The sequence below is a fragment of the Cyrtonyx montezumae genome, unplaced genomic scaffold (assembly GCF_038088225.1).
Source record: "Cyrtonyx montezumae isolate F1298 unplaced genomic scaffold, pur_monq_1.0 scaffold_2, whole genome shotgun sequence".
In the NCBI taxonomy this organism is placed as follows: domain Eukaryota; kingdom Metazoa; phylum Chordata; class Aves; order Galliformes; family Odontophoridae; genus Cyrtonyx; species Cyrtonyx montezumae.
The window spans coordinates 24,559,250-24,577,542 of record NW_027071936.1 but is presented as its reverse complement, the minus strand read 5'-3'; the positions used below and the strand labels follow the sequence as shown (position 1 = coordinate 24,577,542).

At 53.8% G+C, this 18,293-nt stretch overlaps 3 protein-coding genes across 3 annotated transcripts; all 3 read left to right on the top strand.

The window, feature by feature from the left end:
• The first annotated feature begins 2,020 nt into the window (after positions 1-2,020).
• On the top strand, positions 2,021-4,143 carry DMP1 (dentin matrix acidic phosphoprotein 1). Its single transcript, XM_065736085.1, has 3 exons — positions 2,021-2,074; positions 2,171-2,206; positions 2,631-4,143. Exons 1-3 carry the CDS (start codon positions 2,021-2,023, stop codon positions 3,825-3,827), a joined length of 1,287 nt encoding a protein of 428 aa, XP_065592157.1. The 3' UTR covers positions 3,828-4,143.
• A 2,021-nt stretch (positions 4,144-6,164) lies between these two features.
• Positions 6,165-7,561, top strand: IBSP (integrin binding sialoprotein). The gene is made up of 4 exons (XM_065736185.1): positions 6,165-6,485; positions 6,614-6,670; positions 6,780-6,869; positions 6,946-7,561. Exons 1-4 carry the CDS (start codon positions 6,165-6,167, stop codon positions 7,480-7,482), a joined length of 1,005 nt encoding a protein of 334 aa, XP_065592257.1. The 3' UTR covers positions 7,483-7,561.
• A 694-nt stretch (positions 7,562-8,255) lies between these two features.
• On the top strand, positions 8,256-11,319 carry LOC136048431 (ovocleidin-116-like). The gene is made up of 4 exons (XM_065736084.1): positions 8,256-8,336; positions 9,016-9,063; positions 9,201-9,293; positions 9,373-11,319. Exons 1-4 carry the CDS (start codon positions 8,256-8,258, stop codon positions 11,317-11,319), a joined length of 2,169 nt encoding a protein of 722 aa, XP_065592156.1.
• Positions 11,320-18,293: the final 6,974 nt, after the last annotated feature.

The window sequence follows — 18,293 nt, the reverse complement described above, 5'->3', positions numbered from 1 at the left end:
CCAACGTATGGAGATGATGCGCGGGATGGGATGTGGCTCCGACGCTGCTGCTGCTGCCTGTATGCGGCTGCTAAATCGGGTGCTGGTCCTCCGGGGCGTGCTGTGCTCTCTATTAGAGACTCGAGTCTGTCGCCCCTGAGCCGCAGCGCTGGGCTGTGTCGTGTTTGACCACATTGCCTACGCAAGCTGAAATTAAAAGTTTAAAAAAGAGGGAGAGAAATAAACATCTCTCCCAGCCCGGGAACATTTGACTCCCGTTGGGGAGGAGCTATTTTAAAGCGCAGACAGGGAAATGGCTATTTTTTGCCCCTCAGTCAGACTGACTCAACTAATGCCCTGTATTGGCCGAAGCTGAGTGAATTCTTAAAAAGATGAATTTTACAAAAAATAAAAATAAAATAAAATAATAATAATAAAAAAAACAAGAACAGGAAGGGTGGTTCTGCCAGCACCAGGTAGATATGGATGTACCCTGAAAGCCTTTGAGCTGTATTAGCTCTCTAGATGTGAAATGTCATGATGTGCTTTGCTACTGAGGCATATGTTTGCATTAATGAGACATTTGGAGAAAGTGTAATGTGCAATGTTATGCATAAAGCACTTTTTGGTGACCACTTCCGTCCAGCAATGCACAATGCACATAGTGTCACTGTGCCTGGATCCCGTGGCCCCCGGAGGTGATGTGAGGCAGCTGGCGTGAACAGGAGCATGAATTCCAGCCCAGGGAGGGGGGTTGGATTGGTGCATGTGGTCAGGATGCTCAGAGGTGGCTGCTGAGAACAACGATTCCAGCTGCAATTTCATTCATTGAATTTATGTCTCTTTTGTCCCCTGGCGCTCGAAGCTCAGGATTTGGGGTCCAGGGAGGTGGTGGAGTTGCCATCTCTGGAGATGTTTAAGGACTGTAGAGATGTGGTGCTGAGGGCCATGGTTATTGGGGATGGATTAGTGGCTGGACTTGCTGATCTTAGAGGTCTTTTCCAAACTTAATGGTTCTATGATTCTATTTGCAAAATTTTTTGGGGGGGAGCAGAGGGCCATCATTTACTGTAGGTGGGCATGCTTCCCACCCAGGGTGTGAGGATGGGGCTGTGGCCATGCTTCTTCCCAGCTAAAGCAGTGCGTTTAGCTGGAGGGTGGCATAATGATGGCAGAGCTCGGCAAGGAGTGTGGCTCCCTTCCAGGTATCTCCATCCTGGGGGAATGTGATGGACACAGGTGCTGCAGTCTATGCCTGAAATTTGGGGTGTTCTACTCCAATTTTGAGCTGTGTTCTGTTTCCTAGGGGTTTGGCTGCGCACTGCCTGATTTTAGGTTCCCTGGCACCGGGTCTTCAGGGGTTGAGGTAGATGCTGGTCAGATGCCAAGAGCCAAACAACAGCAGGTGGTAATTGTTCGAGGCACCTAAAATAAGACTGGTGATATATGCTTACATCTGGCTGGGGCCAGGGGTATAATTTGGTCACAGGTCAAGAGGAAAACACATCTCACCTCATCTGCAGGGTGAGACGGAGGAGGGGTTTGATGGTGTGATACAGACAACGCACATAATGCTCCAGGGGCACTGCCACTGTCCTGATCCCGGTCCCTTACCCCTGGAGACCCTGGGGTGGATGCTGGCTGTATCCATCCGCTGTTACATCCTCACACTATGTGCCCATAAGGACATGTACCCATCATTGTTCCCTCCCCTGCCCCACACTATACATCCCAGGGCCGGGGTCCAGTGTGGGTGCCCCATTTCCTGCACGTCACGCCTGGAAGCATGCACTGAGGGGATAAATTTAGCAAGGAAAACACAGGGCCGGGCCGGCTGCTTACCACCCCCCCTCCCCACCAGCAGCTGTTTTTGGGGCTGGCGTCCCGCCGGAGGAAGCGTGGGAGGCCGTTTCCCGCTGACACCTCCGCGCCTGGCCCTGGTGCCATTGGCTGTCTATGGCCCTGGGCAGCAGTTAAATGCCAGGCAGCCGTGCTGGGAAGGCAGCACGGGCACCTCGCGCTTCTACACCTAAGCTGCAGGATGAAGGCTGTGCTGCTGATGTTGCTGCTGTGGGCTGCAGCACGCGCCCACCCCGTAAGTACCCAGCACAACCCTCTAACCAGCTGGTTCTGCTCCCAGACTTTGCTGGTTCTGCCCCAAGCTGACCTAAGGTGTTCTCTTTGTGTCTAGGTGCCTGGCTATCTCTCCGTGTCCCAAGACCCTGAGGTAAGGTGGTGTTCTCCTTGGCTGTAGGGTATCCTTTGTGGGGTGCTTATGGGAAGCAGTGTTGTGATTCTGGGAGCTTTGCCCACTGCTTTGGGCTGTTAGAACTGGAGGGGCTTCAGCTCACGTCACCTCTGCTAACCTGGTATGCTATGCTGTTCTCACACTAAATACAATAGGAGTTTCTTTGCTCCGAACTGCTGTGGTCTGGGCTTCCCCGAGTTCAAAGCCTCCTTATACTTTAATCTGTGTGAGATGACATGTTGTGAAAGACCATGTCTGCCCATGGCTAAGAAGGGCTGTTCCTCAGCCTTGTCTTCTCATCCTTCAAGCCCAAGGGGTCAGCAGGGAAGTGCTGAGGGGCTGTGGTTGAGGGCAGCTGGGATGCAGTGATGCTTAGGCACCCAACATGCTGTGTTGCCCACAGGATGTGGCACCAGGAGATGTGGCAAATGCACTGGGTCCTCTCCCTGGTGACGAAGACCTCCGTGCCAGTATGGGGCCATGGGACATCGGCGATGGGCATGTAGCCATGGGGAACCACGTGGAGCGAGACCTTGCTGGGCACAACGGGCTGCCCACATGGCCTGGAGACGAAGAGGATGACAGCGGGGACGACACCTTCGATGAGGATAAGGAAGAGGGTGAAGGGCCTGCTTATGGCACTGGGGACACCGGAGGACGTGGTGACAGTAGCAGCAGCAGCAGCAGTGAGAGTGCAATGGCCCCACGCCGCCACATCCACTACCGTGGTGGCTCCAGGTGGGGAGGAGGCAGCAGCAGCAGCCAGGAGGATGATGAGGAGAGAGTTGGGTTGGGTGGAGAAGGCATGCAAGGTGATGATCCCTCGGTCTTTGACAGCCTGGGTGGTGGGCGCCACGGCCAGAGGACTTCTGGCAATCCATGGGAGGATGAGGACAGTCACTCCCCAGAGGCTGAGGACACCAACTCTGTGGAGGACAGTGAGGAGAAAAGTCACTCACAGGAGAACAGTGAGGCCAGCAGGTCCAGGGAGAATGGGGACAGCCCATCCCAGGAAGATGGGGACAGCCCATCCCAGGAAGGTGGGGACAGCCCATCCCAGGAGGATGGGGATAGCCCATCCAGGGAAGATGAGGACAGCCCATCCCAGGAGGCATCAGATGAGGAGTCTGCAGAAGATGGCTCAGAGGAGGCGATGAGTGCACCCCAGGGACGCAGCAGCAGGGAGGAGCAGGTGTCCGCAGAGGACAGAAGCGCAGTGTCTGACCTTGACACTGAGGAGGAGCAGAGCAGGTCCGAAGAGGACAGCTTGGAGACAGAGGAGGATGTCTCCAAGCCTGACGAGGACGCTCCAAGTGCATCAACTGAGAGCCAGAGCTCATCCCCAGAGGGCAGCCAGGAGGACAGTGAGGGCGAGGAGGACAAGACAGCAAGCGAAGAGAGCACATCCACTGAGAGCACCAACAGTGCATCCCCAGAGGATGATGATGATGATGATGATGATGAGCAGTCCCAGGAGACTACCAGCCGTGGGGATGCCAACTCGCTGCGCAGCCTGAAGAACCACAGGCGGCGGCCAGGTGCCTACCACAGGAAGCAGGCTGCTGAGCTCGACGACAACGACTGCCAGGATGGGTACTGACGGCACTGCTACGTCATTTGTTTGTGGTGGAGTTGGGTCAGCCTCTGCTTCTGCGGACAGACAGAGTGAGGGCTGGCCATGTGGGCAGCGAGTAGTGGGGCTGGGTGTGGGGAATCCTGAGTCCTGACCTGCAGGTGGGGGCATCCCAGCGCTCGCTTCTTGACCTTGCTGCTGGGAGCCACACACGGCAGCACGCGGGCGCATGTCGCACCACACTGGGGGGTGTGTATGTAATATTTTGTAAGAAGTGTACAGAAAGCCTTCTGTTGTAACCTCTTTGTGTCCACGGCACTTATCTCTCCATGCTGAAATGTATCCTGTGTATGTCCGTAATTCACATTAAAACCATCAGACCCCAGTGCTGCAGCTCTGCTGCTGCTTCTCTCTGCGACGCGGGGTCAGGGCTGGGCAGCGGGGGCACCAACAGTGGTTTCAGTGGGCAGCTGGATATAGGCACAGCATCGGCTCCTGTGTCTGGGGTCAGGTTTCTGTGCACCTGAGCTCAATCTGGAGCAGAGCAGAGCCAGCACCTGCCTGCTGCTGGCTGAAAGCTGTTGCTGAACCCACATCCCTGCTGTGTGTCAGATCCACTGCAGCACAGCATGGCCCCTACAATACCCAGAGTCCATTAACAGTGCACAGAGTCCATTGCAGTGCATGAACTTCCAAACCCCTCTTGGTAAAAATACCCTCCTGACGCGCTAGTGCCCAATTCCTTGTGTATGCCTTGCAGCCCCATGTTGCTGCTGGACCTGGATCTGCAGCAGTATTGCACATGGCATTAATTCCCTTCATCTGTCTTCCTGCCACGTAACATGGGAAATGGCATGAAACGCAGATTGAGTTGACGCAAGGAACCCAGTCAGGCGCTCATACCTTAGGCCTGATGCATTTAGGTGCATCCTGATGCCAAGCACTGTGTGCTCCTGCCCCTATTTGCTGTGTTTATTTTTGGTGCTCTGAGGTTTCCTGCCAGCAGAGCTGTAGGGAGATGGCACTGCCTTGCCACGCTGCAAAAAATACCTACTGCAGCCTGCAACGTGCTGGGCAGCACCGGACAGGGCATGGCTCTGTGGGGCAGAGCTCACGGTGCCCTCCTCCTCCTGGGGGGCCCCATGTCCGTCATCACCCGCCCTAATGAGCCCATTGTGGAGCCTGCAGGTGTTGGGTTGCACTCTGTGGGGCCGAGCCCCACGTGTGGCACCACGGGGACATAGGGCTGGCTGATGCCAGCCTGCGCTCTACCCTGCCAGCTAAAATAGGCACTGAGCACGCGGTCATTATGCCCCAGCTTTTTTTAGGGATCTTGGGTGAAATCAGCGCTTTTAGAGTCAAACTTCTTTTTTTAAACCACTGTCCCTCTAATTACATTAAAAATCACTCCTGGCAGCACTCTCCAATTAAATTTAGACTCAGACCTCAACAAGCTGTGCCTGCCCCCATCCCCATCTCTATCGCCGCTGTTGATGCCCATCCCCGTTTTGCCCTCCTAGCCCCACATTTTTCAGCCTCTTTACCAGCGAGTGCAGTGTTGGCTCTGGAAAACCACACTGCTTTTTTAGATTTTTCCTTTTATTTTTATTTTTGTGGCTTTTCTTGGCCTGAGGCAGTGATGGCTGAAAGCCGTGGCCAGCCCTGTGTGTTCCCTGTAATTACGACTGTTGCAGGGACACCATGGGCAGCTGTGCCTTTGGGGATGGGGACAGGGTGGCCACTGGGGGCACCAGGGCCACTGGACCCCTGGGTGGCCACAAGGACCTCTCTGCTCCACTCAGATGTGGGAACAGCATGAGCTGTTCCCCAAAACATCCATGCTGATGTGGGAATGGAGGCGAGGACAGAAATTAGTGTGGTCCAACCTGCACTGATGGGAAGTGCCGTGTCCCCAGCTCGTATCACCCCAGGGGAGGTTGGGACCGTGTGGTGGTCTCACTGCGGTTCTGTCCCATGTGGTCTCTTCTTTGTGCTACAGAAAGGGACATACCCAGGCACTCTCCCCTGCTAGCTTTCTCAGCCTTTTCTCCATCGATGCTTTCACCCAAGGGACTGTGGTGAGGTCATTCTTTCTTCTTTTTTGGGTTGCTTTACAGTGGCAGAATTTCCCAAAAAGGGAGGCAGGAAAAAAAGAAGAAAAAAAAAAAAAAAAAGAAAACAACCCCCAAACCAGATTTCCCAATATTTATTTTAACCAAGGCCCAGCACATTATTATACCATCCAGCCCTGGCCAGACCCTCAATTAAGTGCCGTGGCGCATCCCTTTTGGCAGCGGGGCACGTCAAAATTTGGGGGTTTTCTGGGCGGGCAGAGCCAGGGCAGGGCGGCGATGGGCTGTGGCGATGGGGGGGGCCGCGGCTGCCTTATATCCCGCGGGCAGCAGCCGCAAGAAATCAGTGCTGGCCCAGTGGCACCATGAGGACAGCGCTGCTGCTTGCCTGCCTGCTGGCCACCGCCTCTGCCTTCTCAGTGAGGAGCTGGCTGCGCAGAGCCCGGGCAGGAGACTCGGAGGAGAACGCGGTAGGGTTGTGCCACGATGGCGCCGGAGCATTGCAGCCCCCCAAGACGTGGGGCTGACTCCTTCCCTCTCCTGGCAGGTGCTGAAGAGCCGGCACCGGTACTACCTGTACCGCTACGCCTACCCGCCGCTGCATCGCTACAAGGTGAGTCCGTTGGGTTCTGCGGGTCCCCAGGCACACGTGCAGTGATATTGCCCCAAAAAAGCCCCCACGAGGCTGAGGCTGTGTGCTCATGACGCTGATGGCTATGGTTCTGCTCTCCCTCCCCATAGGGTAGTGACTCCTCAGAGGAAGAGGGGGATGGCTCAGAGGAGGAGGAGGAAGGGGGGGTGAGTATGGGCCTCCAGCGTGCAGAAATTGAGTGACTTGCATCTGAACCATCCCACAGCTTTTTGAATGAGTGTGAGCCCCTTGTTGTGTCTCCTCCTCACTCCACAGGCACCGTCCCACGCAGGTACCCAGGCAGCAGCTGAGGGGTTGACCCCCGGGGATGTGGGGCTGGGGGGTGATGCTGCGTCTGCCCATCAGGTGAGTTCTCTGAATTCAGAGCTCTGAGGTGTGGCTGATGCCAGGTTATTTATTGCCCTGTCTCTGTGTGCTGCAGGGCTGCAAAGGGGGCCAGAAGGGTACACGGGGGGATTCAGGTGATGAGGACAGTGATGAAGAAGAGGAGGAGGAGGAGGAGGAGGAGGAGGAAGAGGAAGAGGTAGAGGAGCAGGATGTCAGTGTCAACGGGACCAGCACCAATACCACAGCAGAGGCACCCCTTGGGAACAGCACCGCGGTAGCTGAGGAGGAGGAGGATGATGATGAGGAGGAGGAGGAGGAAGAGGAAGAAGAGGAGGAGGAGGAAGCTGAAGCCACCACCGCTGCTGCCACCACTGCTGCTGCCACCACTGCACAGGATGAAGTGACCACACTGGGCGATGAGCAGCACTCTGAGGCCACTACAGCTGGGGAGCAGTGGGAGTATGAGGTGACGGTGGGGGCCCGCGGGGATGAGGGTCCCACCGAGGGCAGCTATGGGGACCAGGAGGGGCCAGCACGTGGGGACAGCTACCGCGCCTATGAGGACGAGTACGGCTACTACAAGGGGCACGGCTATGACGTCTATGGGCAGGATTACTACTACAGCCAGTGAGCAGGTGGTGGAATGTGCAACAACGCGCTGGCCTGGGTGTTTTCATCCATGTATCGCAGAAACGCAATAAAGCAATGAGTGGAGCTCATGCACAAGGCTTGGTTTGCTTCTGACCGTATGTTGTGTGCACCTTAGGGATCCCTGCAAGCCATGGGGTTATGGTTGTCCGGGGTGTGGACTTTTCACATTGCCTTCTTCCAGCCAGCAGAAAGCACCTCAGTGTGGTCCCCTTCAAAAAAGTAGTTTGGGGCATGGTGAGATAAATGCAGCATCCAATGGTGGAGGCAAGGCAATACCCAGGCAATAACACTGCACCCTGCCCAGCCTCACAACCACAAATGCACCGATAAGGCCCTGGGGTGGCTGCCAACATCAGGACCCAGTCCCCACGTCAGCCCCGGCATTCCCATGGCCCTGTCCCCACGGCAGCAGGGCTGGCTGGGCACCGTGCTAATTATCAGGCAATTGTGGCCCCAGGGCAGATATTTATACATCGTGCTTTCTGTTTGTGCGGCCAGGTGGAACATTTGATAGCTGCCTGCCACCACAGGCACATTTTTAGATGGAAATTACTCCCCCCCAGCACCCGCGGACCTTGACAAATGGCCCTAGGCTGGAGCTGATTGGCTCTGGGCACCCCAGGGCAACTTTAAATTTCGGCACAGGGCACAGAGCCCCCAGCATCGCCTGCGGAACTGGGCTCCAAGCAGCACAGGTAACCCCCTCCCCGCTGCCCTCAGGCTGCACTGCGGGGCTGCACCTCACAGCGGGTCATGCTGTGCCCCCAGGAGCCGGCCAGGATGCGCACAGCCCTCCTCTGCCTCTGCCTGCTGGGCACTGTGCTGCCCACACCCGTGAGTATGGCAATGCCTCCGGGAATTCCCCATCCGATGCCCCATTGAGTAGCCCATCTAATGCCCCAATAACTGCCCCATCAACCACTTTGTCCAATGCCCCATTAACTGCCCCTCTAACTACCCCATTGAATAACCCCTTTAACTACTCCATTAATTATTCCATTGAATACCTCATCCAATATCCTATCTAATACTCCATGGAATACCTCATCTAATACTCCAGTTACCCCCACTAACTATCCAGTCAAATACCCCATCAAACATCCTGTGGAATATTCCATCAAATATCCCATTAACCACCCTACTCCACACCCCTCGAACGCTCCAATTAAATATCCCACCAAATACCTATGCTTCAATCAATAACCCCATCAATTTCCCCATAAATAACCCTATCAAATACTCTGTTAATTATCTCCATCGAATATCTAGTTGACTACCCCACTGACAACCCCATCTAATACCCCATTAACTAACCCATCAATTAAACCATCCAATATCCCAGTAGCTTCTCTATCAACAACTCTATTAACTACCCACCAAAAATCCCATCTAATACTCTATCAACTAACACACCAGTTAACCTACTAGAATACCCTCATTATATACCCCTTGGATTGCTACATTAATTAACACACTGATTACTCATCTAATATCGATACTTTTCTGCCTGCAGGTGCCACCTCCAGCCAGGGCAAGAGGAAACTGCCCTGGACAGCATCAGGTAGGTCATATCCCACTACAGTGGGAGTGGAAAGGGAGAAAAACAGGTCTTAAGTACCATGGGATGGAGACATGGAGGGTGGGGGGGCATATAAGCGATGTGATGTGAGGAAATAATTTTTTTCTCTTTCACCCAAGATACTGCTGAGAGGTTGCAACAACAAACATGGCTTCTACTTCTTCGAGTACGCGTACTCTTTGATCGCACGGAGCAACCAGACACAGGTCAAGGTGAGCAGGACAGGGGCACAGCATGGGATGCTGGTGTGTCCCTGCTGCCCTTTGCCCACCCTCCCTATGCCCCCTACAGAAAGAAGAAGGTGACCACCAGGGCAAAATCCATGGCCACTGGCTGGGTAAGGTGGATGGGGAGGCCCCTGGGCAAGGCACCGGAAGCAGCCATGTGCTGGAGGACAAGGACATCCCCAAGCCCCACAGCCACACCATTCCAGCAAGCAAAGGGGAAGGCCGTGCTCTGCTCCCCAGTACTGGTGACAGAGGTGGTGTGCATCCCACCTCAACCAGTGTGGAAGGCAGCGGCGACATGGGTTCAATGTTGCTGGGAGAGATCATCAATGGTGAAGAGGGCCTCCCCCAGAGCACCCACCCTCGTGAACCTCATGGAGATGGCAATGGTGGTAATGATGTTACAGTGGGGGTCCAGGTGGATGGGGCTGTGACAGAAGGGGGGGAGAGGGCCACCGATGTTGAAGGGGCTGGGGGTGAGGGTGGCAGTCACGCCACTGTGCCTGACCAAGAGCAGGTGGGCACCATGGGAACAGGAGACTCTGCCATCACCTCTGTCACCAAGAAGGAGGATGTCCACGTGGATGCAGAAGGCGTAAATGAGTTCACATACATCCCCGATGTAGACGCTGTCACCATCACCCGGGGGCAGGACGGTGAAACACATATCTCTCCAGAGGACGAGGTGAAGATTTTCATTGGAAAAGTCAACATCCAAGTGGGTGAGAATGATGGCAGCATGGGCAGCACTGGTGCTACCAGCGAGGCCAGTGTCATCCCTACGGGGGTGACTGCCAGACCCCAGGGACACACTGAGGAATCAGCCACCATGGCCACCCTGCACCATGGGGATAGTGCCATCAGCAGCCCCGAGGGCCACCCTTCTGTCGGAAACAGTGGGGACAGTGCCACTGCCATCCACAGGGAACAAGAACTTGGAGCCCCTAGCCCTCAGGAAAGCACTGATGGTGATATCACTGTCACCGTGGCAGCCAGTGGACAAAGTGGCAAGGGGAGAAGCGGGCAGAGGCCAGTGGGGAGGCCTAGCCTTCCAGCCTCCATGACAACTCGGGGTGCCAGAGGCTCAGCCTCCTCAGGGCTGACTACGGGGGACTGCAGCACTGCTGCCAGCACACCAACTGCGAAAGGGAGCCAGGCAGCCACTGCAGGGCAAGGGGAGAGCAGGGAGGTGGGGACAGCAGGCTTGGAGAGGCACAGGGCCAGGGTCCAGCAAGAGGTGGCACCAGCATCTGGTGTGGTGGGAGGAAAGGTGGCTCCTGAGGAGCGTCGGGCCAGGATCCAGCCGGAGGTGGCATCAGCACCCAGCACAGTGGGGACTGAAGCCCCAGAGAGGTACCGGAACAGGGTCCAACAAGAAGTAGCACCAGTATCCAGCATGGTGGGGGAAACAGTGACCCCAGAGACGCACAGAGCCAGGGTGCGACCAGAGTCAGCCAGGCTAGGACAAGGAGCGAGGCCAGTGGTGGCACCAGCACCCAACACAGTGGGGGGAATTGTGTCTCCAGAGGGGCACCAGGCCAGGGTTTGGCAAGGGGCAGCACCATCACCTGGAGTGGTGGGGGTGGCCAGGCCAGTTGCCAGCAGAATCTATAATGGAGACAAAAGGGATGCCATGGGAACAGCCACTGATGTACCAGGGGATCCCAGGGTGTGGGGCAGCCGCCATCCTCAGAGCCAGCACACCAGGGGAAACTCAGTGGCAGGAGGCTTTGCCCACCTGCATGGAGGGCAAAGGCTGGAGGGCCTGGCGGAGCTGGAGCACTCCAGGCAGGTGGAACAGGTGAGGCACGCCGACCGTCTGCGCCTGCATGAGAGGGCCCTGTATGGCCTGAGAGGGGTGGGTGGTAACCTGCATCCCCCAGCAGCCCATGCTGACCCCTGGAGTGCTGACAGCAGCCAATCTTTCGAGGGGCAGTGGGGCAGCCACAGCGACAGCGGCGAGGAGGATGGCGAAGTCAGGGGGTATCCCCGTGGCCGAAGGTCCTTCTGAGGAGTGCCCTGAAGCGTCAGGATGATGCAGCACCCTCTTGGCAGCGTAGGGTAGCATTGTTTCCAAGGAAAGATGTGTGGAGAAAAGCCCTCCAACCTCATCACGCTTCTGGAGAAATAAAGGCATTTCTGTCACTATGACTGCCATTCGTTCCCTTCTGTCAGCCGCCCAAGCACATCCCAAGGCCGCCTATGGCCATCAGCGAGCGTTGGGCACCATCTAGTGGGCAAAACGTTTTGGTGGGGAGCACTCCTCAGCCTACACACCATCTAGGAATGGGATAAAAGCACACAGCCGTGTGTTTCATAGAATCGTAGAATCCTTTGAGTTGGAAGGGACCCTTGAAACCCTTCCGAGATTCCCGAGGAAGGGCTGCTTACTGGGCCACTCCAGCAAAGAGTATAATTGCCATTGGCACGATGTGTTCACTGGCTCAGCGGGGCTGCAGACGCTGGGGGAAGCCCTGGTTTATGGAGCTGTGACGCACTCCCTTGCTGGCCCCAGTGGTGTCCCTGGGTTGGGAGCTGTCGCCAGGTGGCGTCTGGGGCAGTTCTGTAGGGTTTCTTGTCCCACCCCATGCAGGAGGGAAGCCCAATATCCACGCAGCAGTATTCTGCAGAAACCAGCGGTAGGCTGCCACTGATGTTCAGCGTCCCAGCACCTTCCTTATGAGGTGTAGTGTTTTTTGGCTGCAGCCCCAGCAGCAGAAACACCCAGTTTTGCCAGATACTACTCCTTCCCAGGGCAGCACACACAGCTGCATCAGAAGAAGCCCAACCCTTCCCAAGGGCTGCCCTGCCCACAGCTATTTAGCCCCCAGGATGCCCCACCCTTGCTTTCTGGGAGGGCGGGAGCTGCTTCCAGGCAATCAGCGTGTTTGCAAGCCTAGTCCGGGGATCTGCGGTGCCATGGCCACTGGAGCAAGAGTGAGCAGCAGGTGGGTCCACGACTACCCCAATTGTCTCACCACCACCACCCCAGTCCTGCCTCCACTGTTCCAAGTTCCACCCCATGTCCCACCATCACTTGAGTTCCATTACCACCTTAGATCTTAACCATCATCACCCTGGTCTCTTCACCATCACCACCACCCAGGTACCCCACCCTGTTCCCACCACCGCTGCTTCTGGTTCCACCCCACATCCCACCAGCGCCTGTCCCACTACTTTGACCCGAGTCCTCCTATCACCTCGGGTGTATCACAGAATCACAGAATTGTAGGGGTTGGAAGGGACCTCCAGAGATCGAGTCCAACCCACCCTGCCAAAGCAGCTCCCTAGCCCAGGTTGCACAGGTAGGCGTCCAGGTGGGTCTTGAATGTCTCCAGAGAAGGAGACCCCACCACCTCTCTGTGCAGCAGTGCCACTGCTCCGTCACTGCACTGTGAAGAAGTTCCCATGCACATTTGTGCAGAACTTCCTATGCTTCAGTTTGTGGCCATTTTCCCTCATCCTATCACCACACACTGCTGAGAAGCATCCAGCTTCATCCCTTTGCCTACTGCTCCTGAGATATTTGTAGATGTGGATCAGATCCCCTCTGAGTCTTCTTTTTTAAAGGCAGAACAGACCCGGGTTTCTCAGCCTCTCCTCGCAAGAGAGGTGTTCCACGCCCTTTATGATCTTTGTAGCCCTCCGCTGGACTCTTTCAAGGACATTCCAGTATTTTTTGTACCAGGGTGCCCAGAACTGGATACAGTACTCCAGGTGAGGCCTGGATATCTGCAGGTAATATTGCCACCTCTTTGCTCCCCATACTGTGGATTGCTTTGCATCATCCCCACCAAAAAACTCCTCCCAGGAGGGTTTCTGGACACAAGACAGGCACATCAGAGAGTTCAGCTGTAATGTCTGTAGCACCTTCAGGGAATGAGGTAGGAAGTGGTGGTTGCTTTTTCAGCTCTGTGGGCTGAGATTTCTAGAATCCTGTGGGAACATCCCACATTGCCGCGCATGCAGACACGTCCATGTGAGGGCTGTGGGGAGCAGTGTTTGCACGTGGGTTTTACAACTACCTGAGATCAGAACGGGGTTTGTCATGTCCAGCAGAGGCTCACAAGCACATGCGTGTTGCAGCATATGTTTACTCTTTGGAGAACTGCATTTATAGACAGGGAGAAAGGAGCAGCAGGCCAGCTGTCATTATAGGTTGTGGCAGCCCGTCCCAGACCGCTGCCCTAAACAGGAAGGCAGAGAGACGTCTGTCCTTCTTCAGTGTTACAAACCAAACCCATTGCAGTGTTTTGAAATGCACAACCCATGGCTCAAAATAGCCCCATTCTTGTGCTTCGGGTTCTATTTGCAATTATACCTTGTGACAGGAAGATCACCATGTTAATTACATTTCACAGAAGACACGTTTCTCTGCTTTCCTAGACTGTCCTGCAAGAGATTACTGCGCTGAAAGAAAAACACAAACAAGCCAACCGCCTGCTGTTTGCTTTGGAAAGCCCCATTTCTCCCCTCCACACTCGTTAGGGCAGGTTCTGTGTGGATCAAGATTTCCTGGAGAGTAGCAGCTGATGGGAAATCGGTGTGTTAAGAGAAGTGTGGGCATAGCTGTGGGTTAGGGGGTGAGATTTGAGCTTCTCTCAGGCATCACTGCCATGTCTGATGTGTAGGCTGAGCCAGGAGCTGGCAATTGGAGGGCAAAGTGAAGTGTCAACAGTGATCCTTTTTTAAATCTTACATGGGACTGATAAGTGCACGATCAGCAAGGACAAGTTTACCCTGTACAGCAGCACTGAAAGAGTGGGCCCACGCAGGGACAAAATTAATATTAACATAGAATTGTTTGCATCAGAAGGGACCCTTAAAAGCCACCTAGCACAACTCCCCTGCAGTGAACAGAGACACCTGCAGCTACATCAGGTGCTCAGAGCCCCCTCCAGCCTGGCCCTGAATGTCTCAAGGGATGGGGCATCCACCAACCCTCTGGGCAGCCTGTGCCTTGCCACCCAGACTGTAAAAATCTTCCTCCTGATATCCAATCTAAGTTACCTGTGCTGAAAGTGATTTGAACCTCTTGTTTTAATATCATGGTAAGTAGATGGCAGGTAGAAGGAAAGTCTGACCATCCTCCTGAGATAGCTGCCAGGAAGCTACTGTGCTTTATCTGTAGTTACCTCTGATGGAAATTCTTTGTTATCCAGCCCTCCTCTTTCCATCTCAAGCCTCAAGCAGGGAGCCTGGGTTATTTGCATTAGGACTTCTGACACTGCACACATCCAGAATGTTTGTTTTTGTTTTTTTTTCCATTTATTTTATTACTTCCGTGTGACTCAGATCTCCAGAATTTCATTAGGTGCAGTGAGGGGGTGTCACACATTAACTCTGTGTGTGTTTCTGTACCTGTGCCCATGGCCCAGCATAGCAGTGCTATAGGAGTAGAATCACAGAATATCCTGAGTTGGAAGGGATCCACAACTCCTGGCCCCACACAGCACCACCCTATATCCAAACCCTATGTCTGATGGCACTGACCAAAATCTCCTTGAACTCCAACAGCCTGGGGCCATCACCGCTGCCCTGGGGAACCTGTGCCATGCCTACCAGCCTTGCTCCCAATCCAGCCCTCCCTTCTCCTGTTGCCTGGTCGATCACTTGGCTGCAACATAGGCTGCGTTTCAACATCAGCTATTTTGGGTCTAGCAGATGGAGTTTCTCCATACGGAATGGAAGCTTCTTCCCAAAACTGTGTGTCATCCTCTGTGCTCACATTTTCCATTTGTGAAGAGAAGTCATCTGACTTCTTGGTGATAAGCAAGCTTCAGTGAGCAACCTGCAGTTCTGGGTTGTTATTTATTGACCCCAGTGCTCCTAATGCAAATCTCTGATGTCGCGCGTATGTTTCTCCAGAGCTGGCTGCCCCTTCTTGCTGTTTGTTTTCCAGCCTGCTCATTAACCAAGTTTCTTAGGCTCTCCTTTCCTCTAGTTAATGTATAGCTACAGCTCACTTCCTGCTTTGCATCCATATGCCAACCACAGTTTGCCATTTATTCTGCCAAATTTATAGCTGCAAACTCAACCAACAATCTTTCTAGGTAGCCACTATGAATTATGTGCAAAATGTTATTTCCTAAATCTGGATGTGATTATCTTCTTTCCTTCTCCAAAACACCCTCCCTTCCAAAGGCACTGGGAGGCACAGAAGGGGACCAGAACTCAAAGCATCAGTGCTGTCATGCTGTGAGCCATGCTGTGCCACTTTCCTGTGCCTTGACCCAGTCTGCCAGTGTTTGGTTCCCCCACAAAATCAGATCAGGCTGCTTCCTCCCCAGACCAGGTGCCCAGCTCTCTAATTTCCCCCTGCCATGCCCACAGCTGGGTTTGTCCTCCCACTCCAGGCATGCAGCACCCCGGGGGAGATATTTGTTTTCATGCTGACTCAGTGCTGCATCCGTCCCCACTCCAGTCCTGGAGCAGAAGTCATGAAAACCACTCATAAAAAAAAACAACAACATGAAACTTGTACAAAAGCAAGGTGGTTTGTGGTATACAGCCATGGCTGGGTCTGGGTTCAGGTTGAGCGGTGGGGTCATAACTGATCCCAGCAGCCCTGTGCCATATCAAAGCTCTCCTGGAGCTGGAGGAGCAGACTGCAGACAAGAGGTCCTGTGTGCAGGCAGCCATAGGTATGTGGGCTGCTCTCCTGCCCGGCGCTGCTCCAACTCAAATTAGAAAGGCCTAAGACTGGCAAGAACTTCATCTGGCCACTATTGTTAAAGATAATGAAAAGTGGTTATACAAATATATATTAACAGCAAGAGGGAGGTCAACTCTCCCATTTTCAGTGAACATTGTGGGGAACATATTATCACTGAGGACAAGGAAAAGACTGAGGTTCTCAGTGCCTTCTTCTGCTTTTAATAGTCAGACAAGTTATCCTTGAGGTACTGCAGATGGGCAATTGGGAAGGAAGAGTTGACCTAAGGGTAGGAAGGCCCTCCAGAGGGGTCTGGACAGGCAAGATCAATGGGCTGAAGCCAATTGTATGAGATTCATCAAGATCAAGTGCCAGGTGCTGCATTTTGGTCACAGCAACCCCATGTATCACTATGAGCTTGGGGTATAAAGGCGGGAGGGCTGCATAGAGGAAGAGTTCTTCGTGTGTTGGTCGATGCTTGGCTGAACATGAGTCAGCAGGGTGCCCAGGTAGCCAAGAAGGCCAGCAGCATCCCGGCTTGTGTTACAAATAGTGCAGCCAGCAGAAGTAGGGAGGTGATTGTCTCTCTGAGCTAAGTTCTGGTGAGGCCACACCTTGCGTGCTGTGTTCAGTGTTGAACTCCTCACTACAAGAAAGATATCAAGGCCCTGGAGTGTGTTCAGAGAAGGGCAATGTAGCTGTAGAGGTTCTGGAGCACATAAGGGTCTTATGGAGAAGCAGCTGAGGGACCTGGAGTAGTTCAGACTGGAGAAGAGGAGGTCCAGGGGAGACCTTATAGCTTTCTGCAGCTGTCTGAAAGGAGGTTGTGATGAGGTGGAAGTCAGTATCTTCTCCCAGGTATCAGCAACAGGATAAGTGGGAATGACCTCAAGTTGCACCAGCGGAGGTTCAGGTTGGATATTAGGAACAATTTCTTCTCAGAAAGAGTGGTGAGGCACAGGCTGCCAACAAAGGTGATTGAGTCACAGTCCCTGGAGGTGTTCAAGAAGGGGGAATATGTGGCACCAAGGGACATGGTTAGTGGGCATGGTGGGGACAGTCTGACAGTTGGACTAGATGATCTTAGTGGTCTTTCCAGCCTTAATGATTCTATGATGCTACTCATCCATTCTGCTCCAGCCTCTGCCTGGGACAAGGTGCCCTACAAAATGCTTGCCTCTGGAACTGGCAGCGAGATTTTCAGGGCTCTTTTCTGCCTGAGCACGTGGAAATGTGACTGCAGGGTTCATGCAGGGTGCAAAAAGTGCTGCAAGCTGTTCTGCTGCCTGTGCTTCTGTGTCACAGGAGTCGGGTGACTTTCCAGCTATTTCACAAGGTAAAACAAGGCGATGTATTTCTTTCCACACTTGTTCTACGCATGCAGATCTTTCCACTTGTGTGCCCTCCTCTTGGAGTAGGAAATTTTGCCACGGGAATAGGAAACGGGGATGCTGAGATGGCAGGGGAGGGGGAAACAACTAGTCACTATGCATTTTGCAAAGCTTCGTGCAAAAAGCAGTCTTCTGCAAAGCTGTGTGCATAGTTAAGTTCCCCTCAGTGCTCTCTGTTGAGGATGCTGCTCTGTTGCCTCATAGTGCAATTGGAATTGCTCTACCCCTTGTGTGCTAAGTGGAATCCATGGCAAATACCAGAGCCAGGCTGAACGGCACCCAGAGTGCTGACAGCTGTGGGATGACCAAACACATGGGAGGCTGATGTACACCTGCAGTGGGTTTGGCTCTACTGTAGGATGGGGCAACACGGGCAGGGCTTTCCCTTACCATGAGCTCAGGATTTAACAGGACATCGAAAGGAAAGCTTCACTTGCCAGCAACAGATTACATATCACAAACCCCAATAGCCCTGAAACTCAAAATGCAGTGCACTCTCACTTGTCCAAATGCGGATCAAGGGTAGATCAAGTTGGATATTAGGAACAATTGTTTCTTAGAAGGAGTCATGGGGCAGTGGCACAGGCTGCCCAGGGAGTTGGTGGTGTCACCATCCCTGGAGGTGCTAAGAGCTGTGTGGATGTGGCACCAAGGGACGTGTTCAGTGGACACGGGGCGGATGGCTTGGTGGTTGGATTGGATGATCTTAGAGATCTTTTCCAACTTCAATTTTTCTATGATCCTGCTGTTCCCCTGCTTTCCAGAATTGGGCATTTCAATGTCAGAAGTGGAAATGGTGAAAGTCCCCTTTCTGCTCTGCTCGTTCCTTATCACTGGGAAAATGAGGAGCATTGCCTCTTGCCAAGGCACAGGAATTTCTCGGCAGGGCAAAACAATTTACAGGATGAATAACCACATAATGAGGGACATGAGACAAGT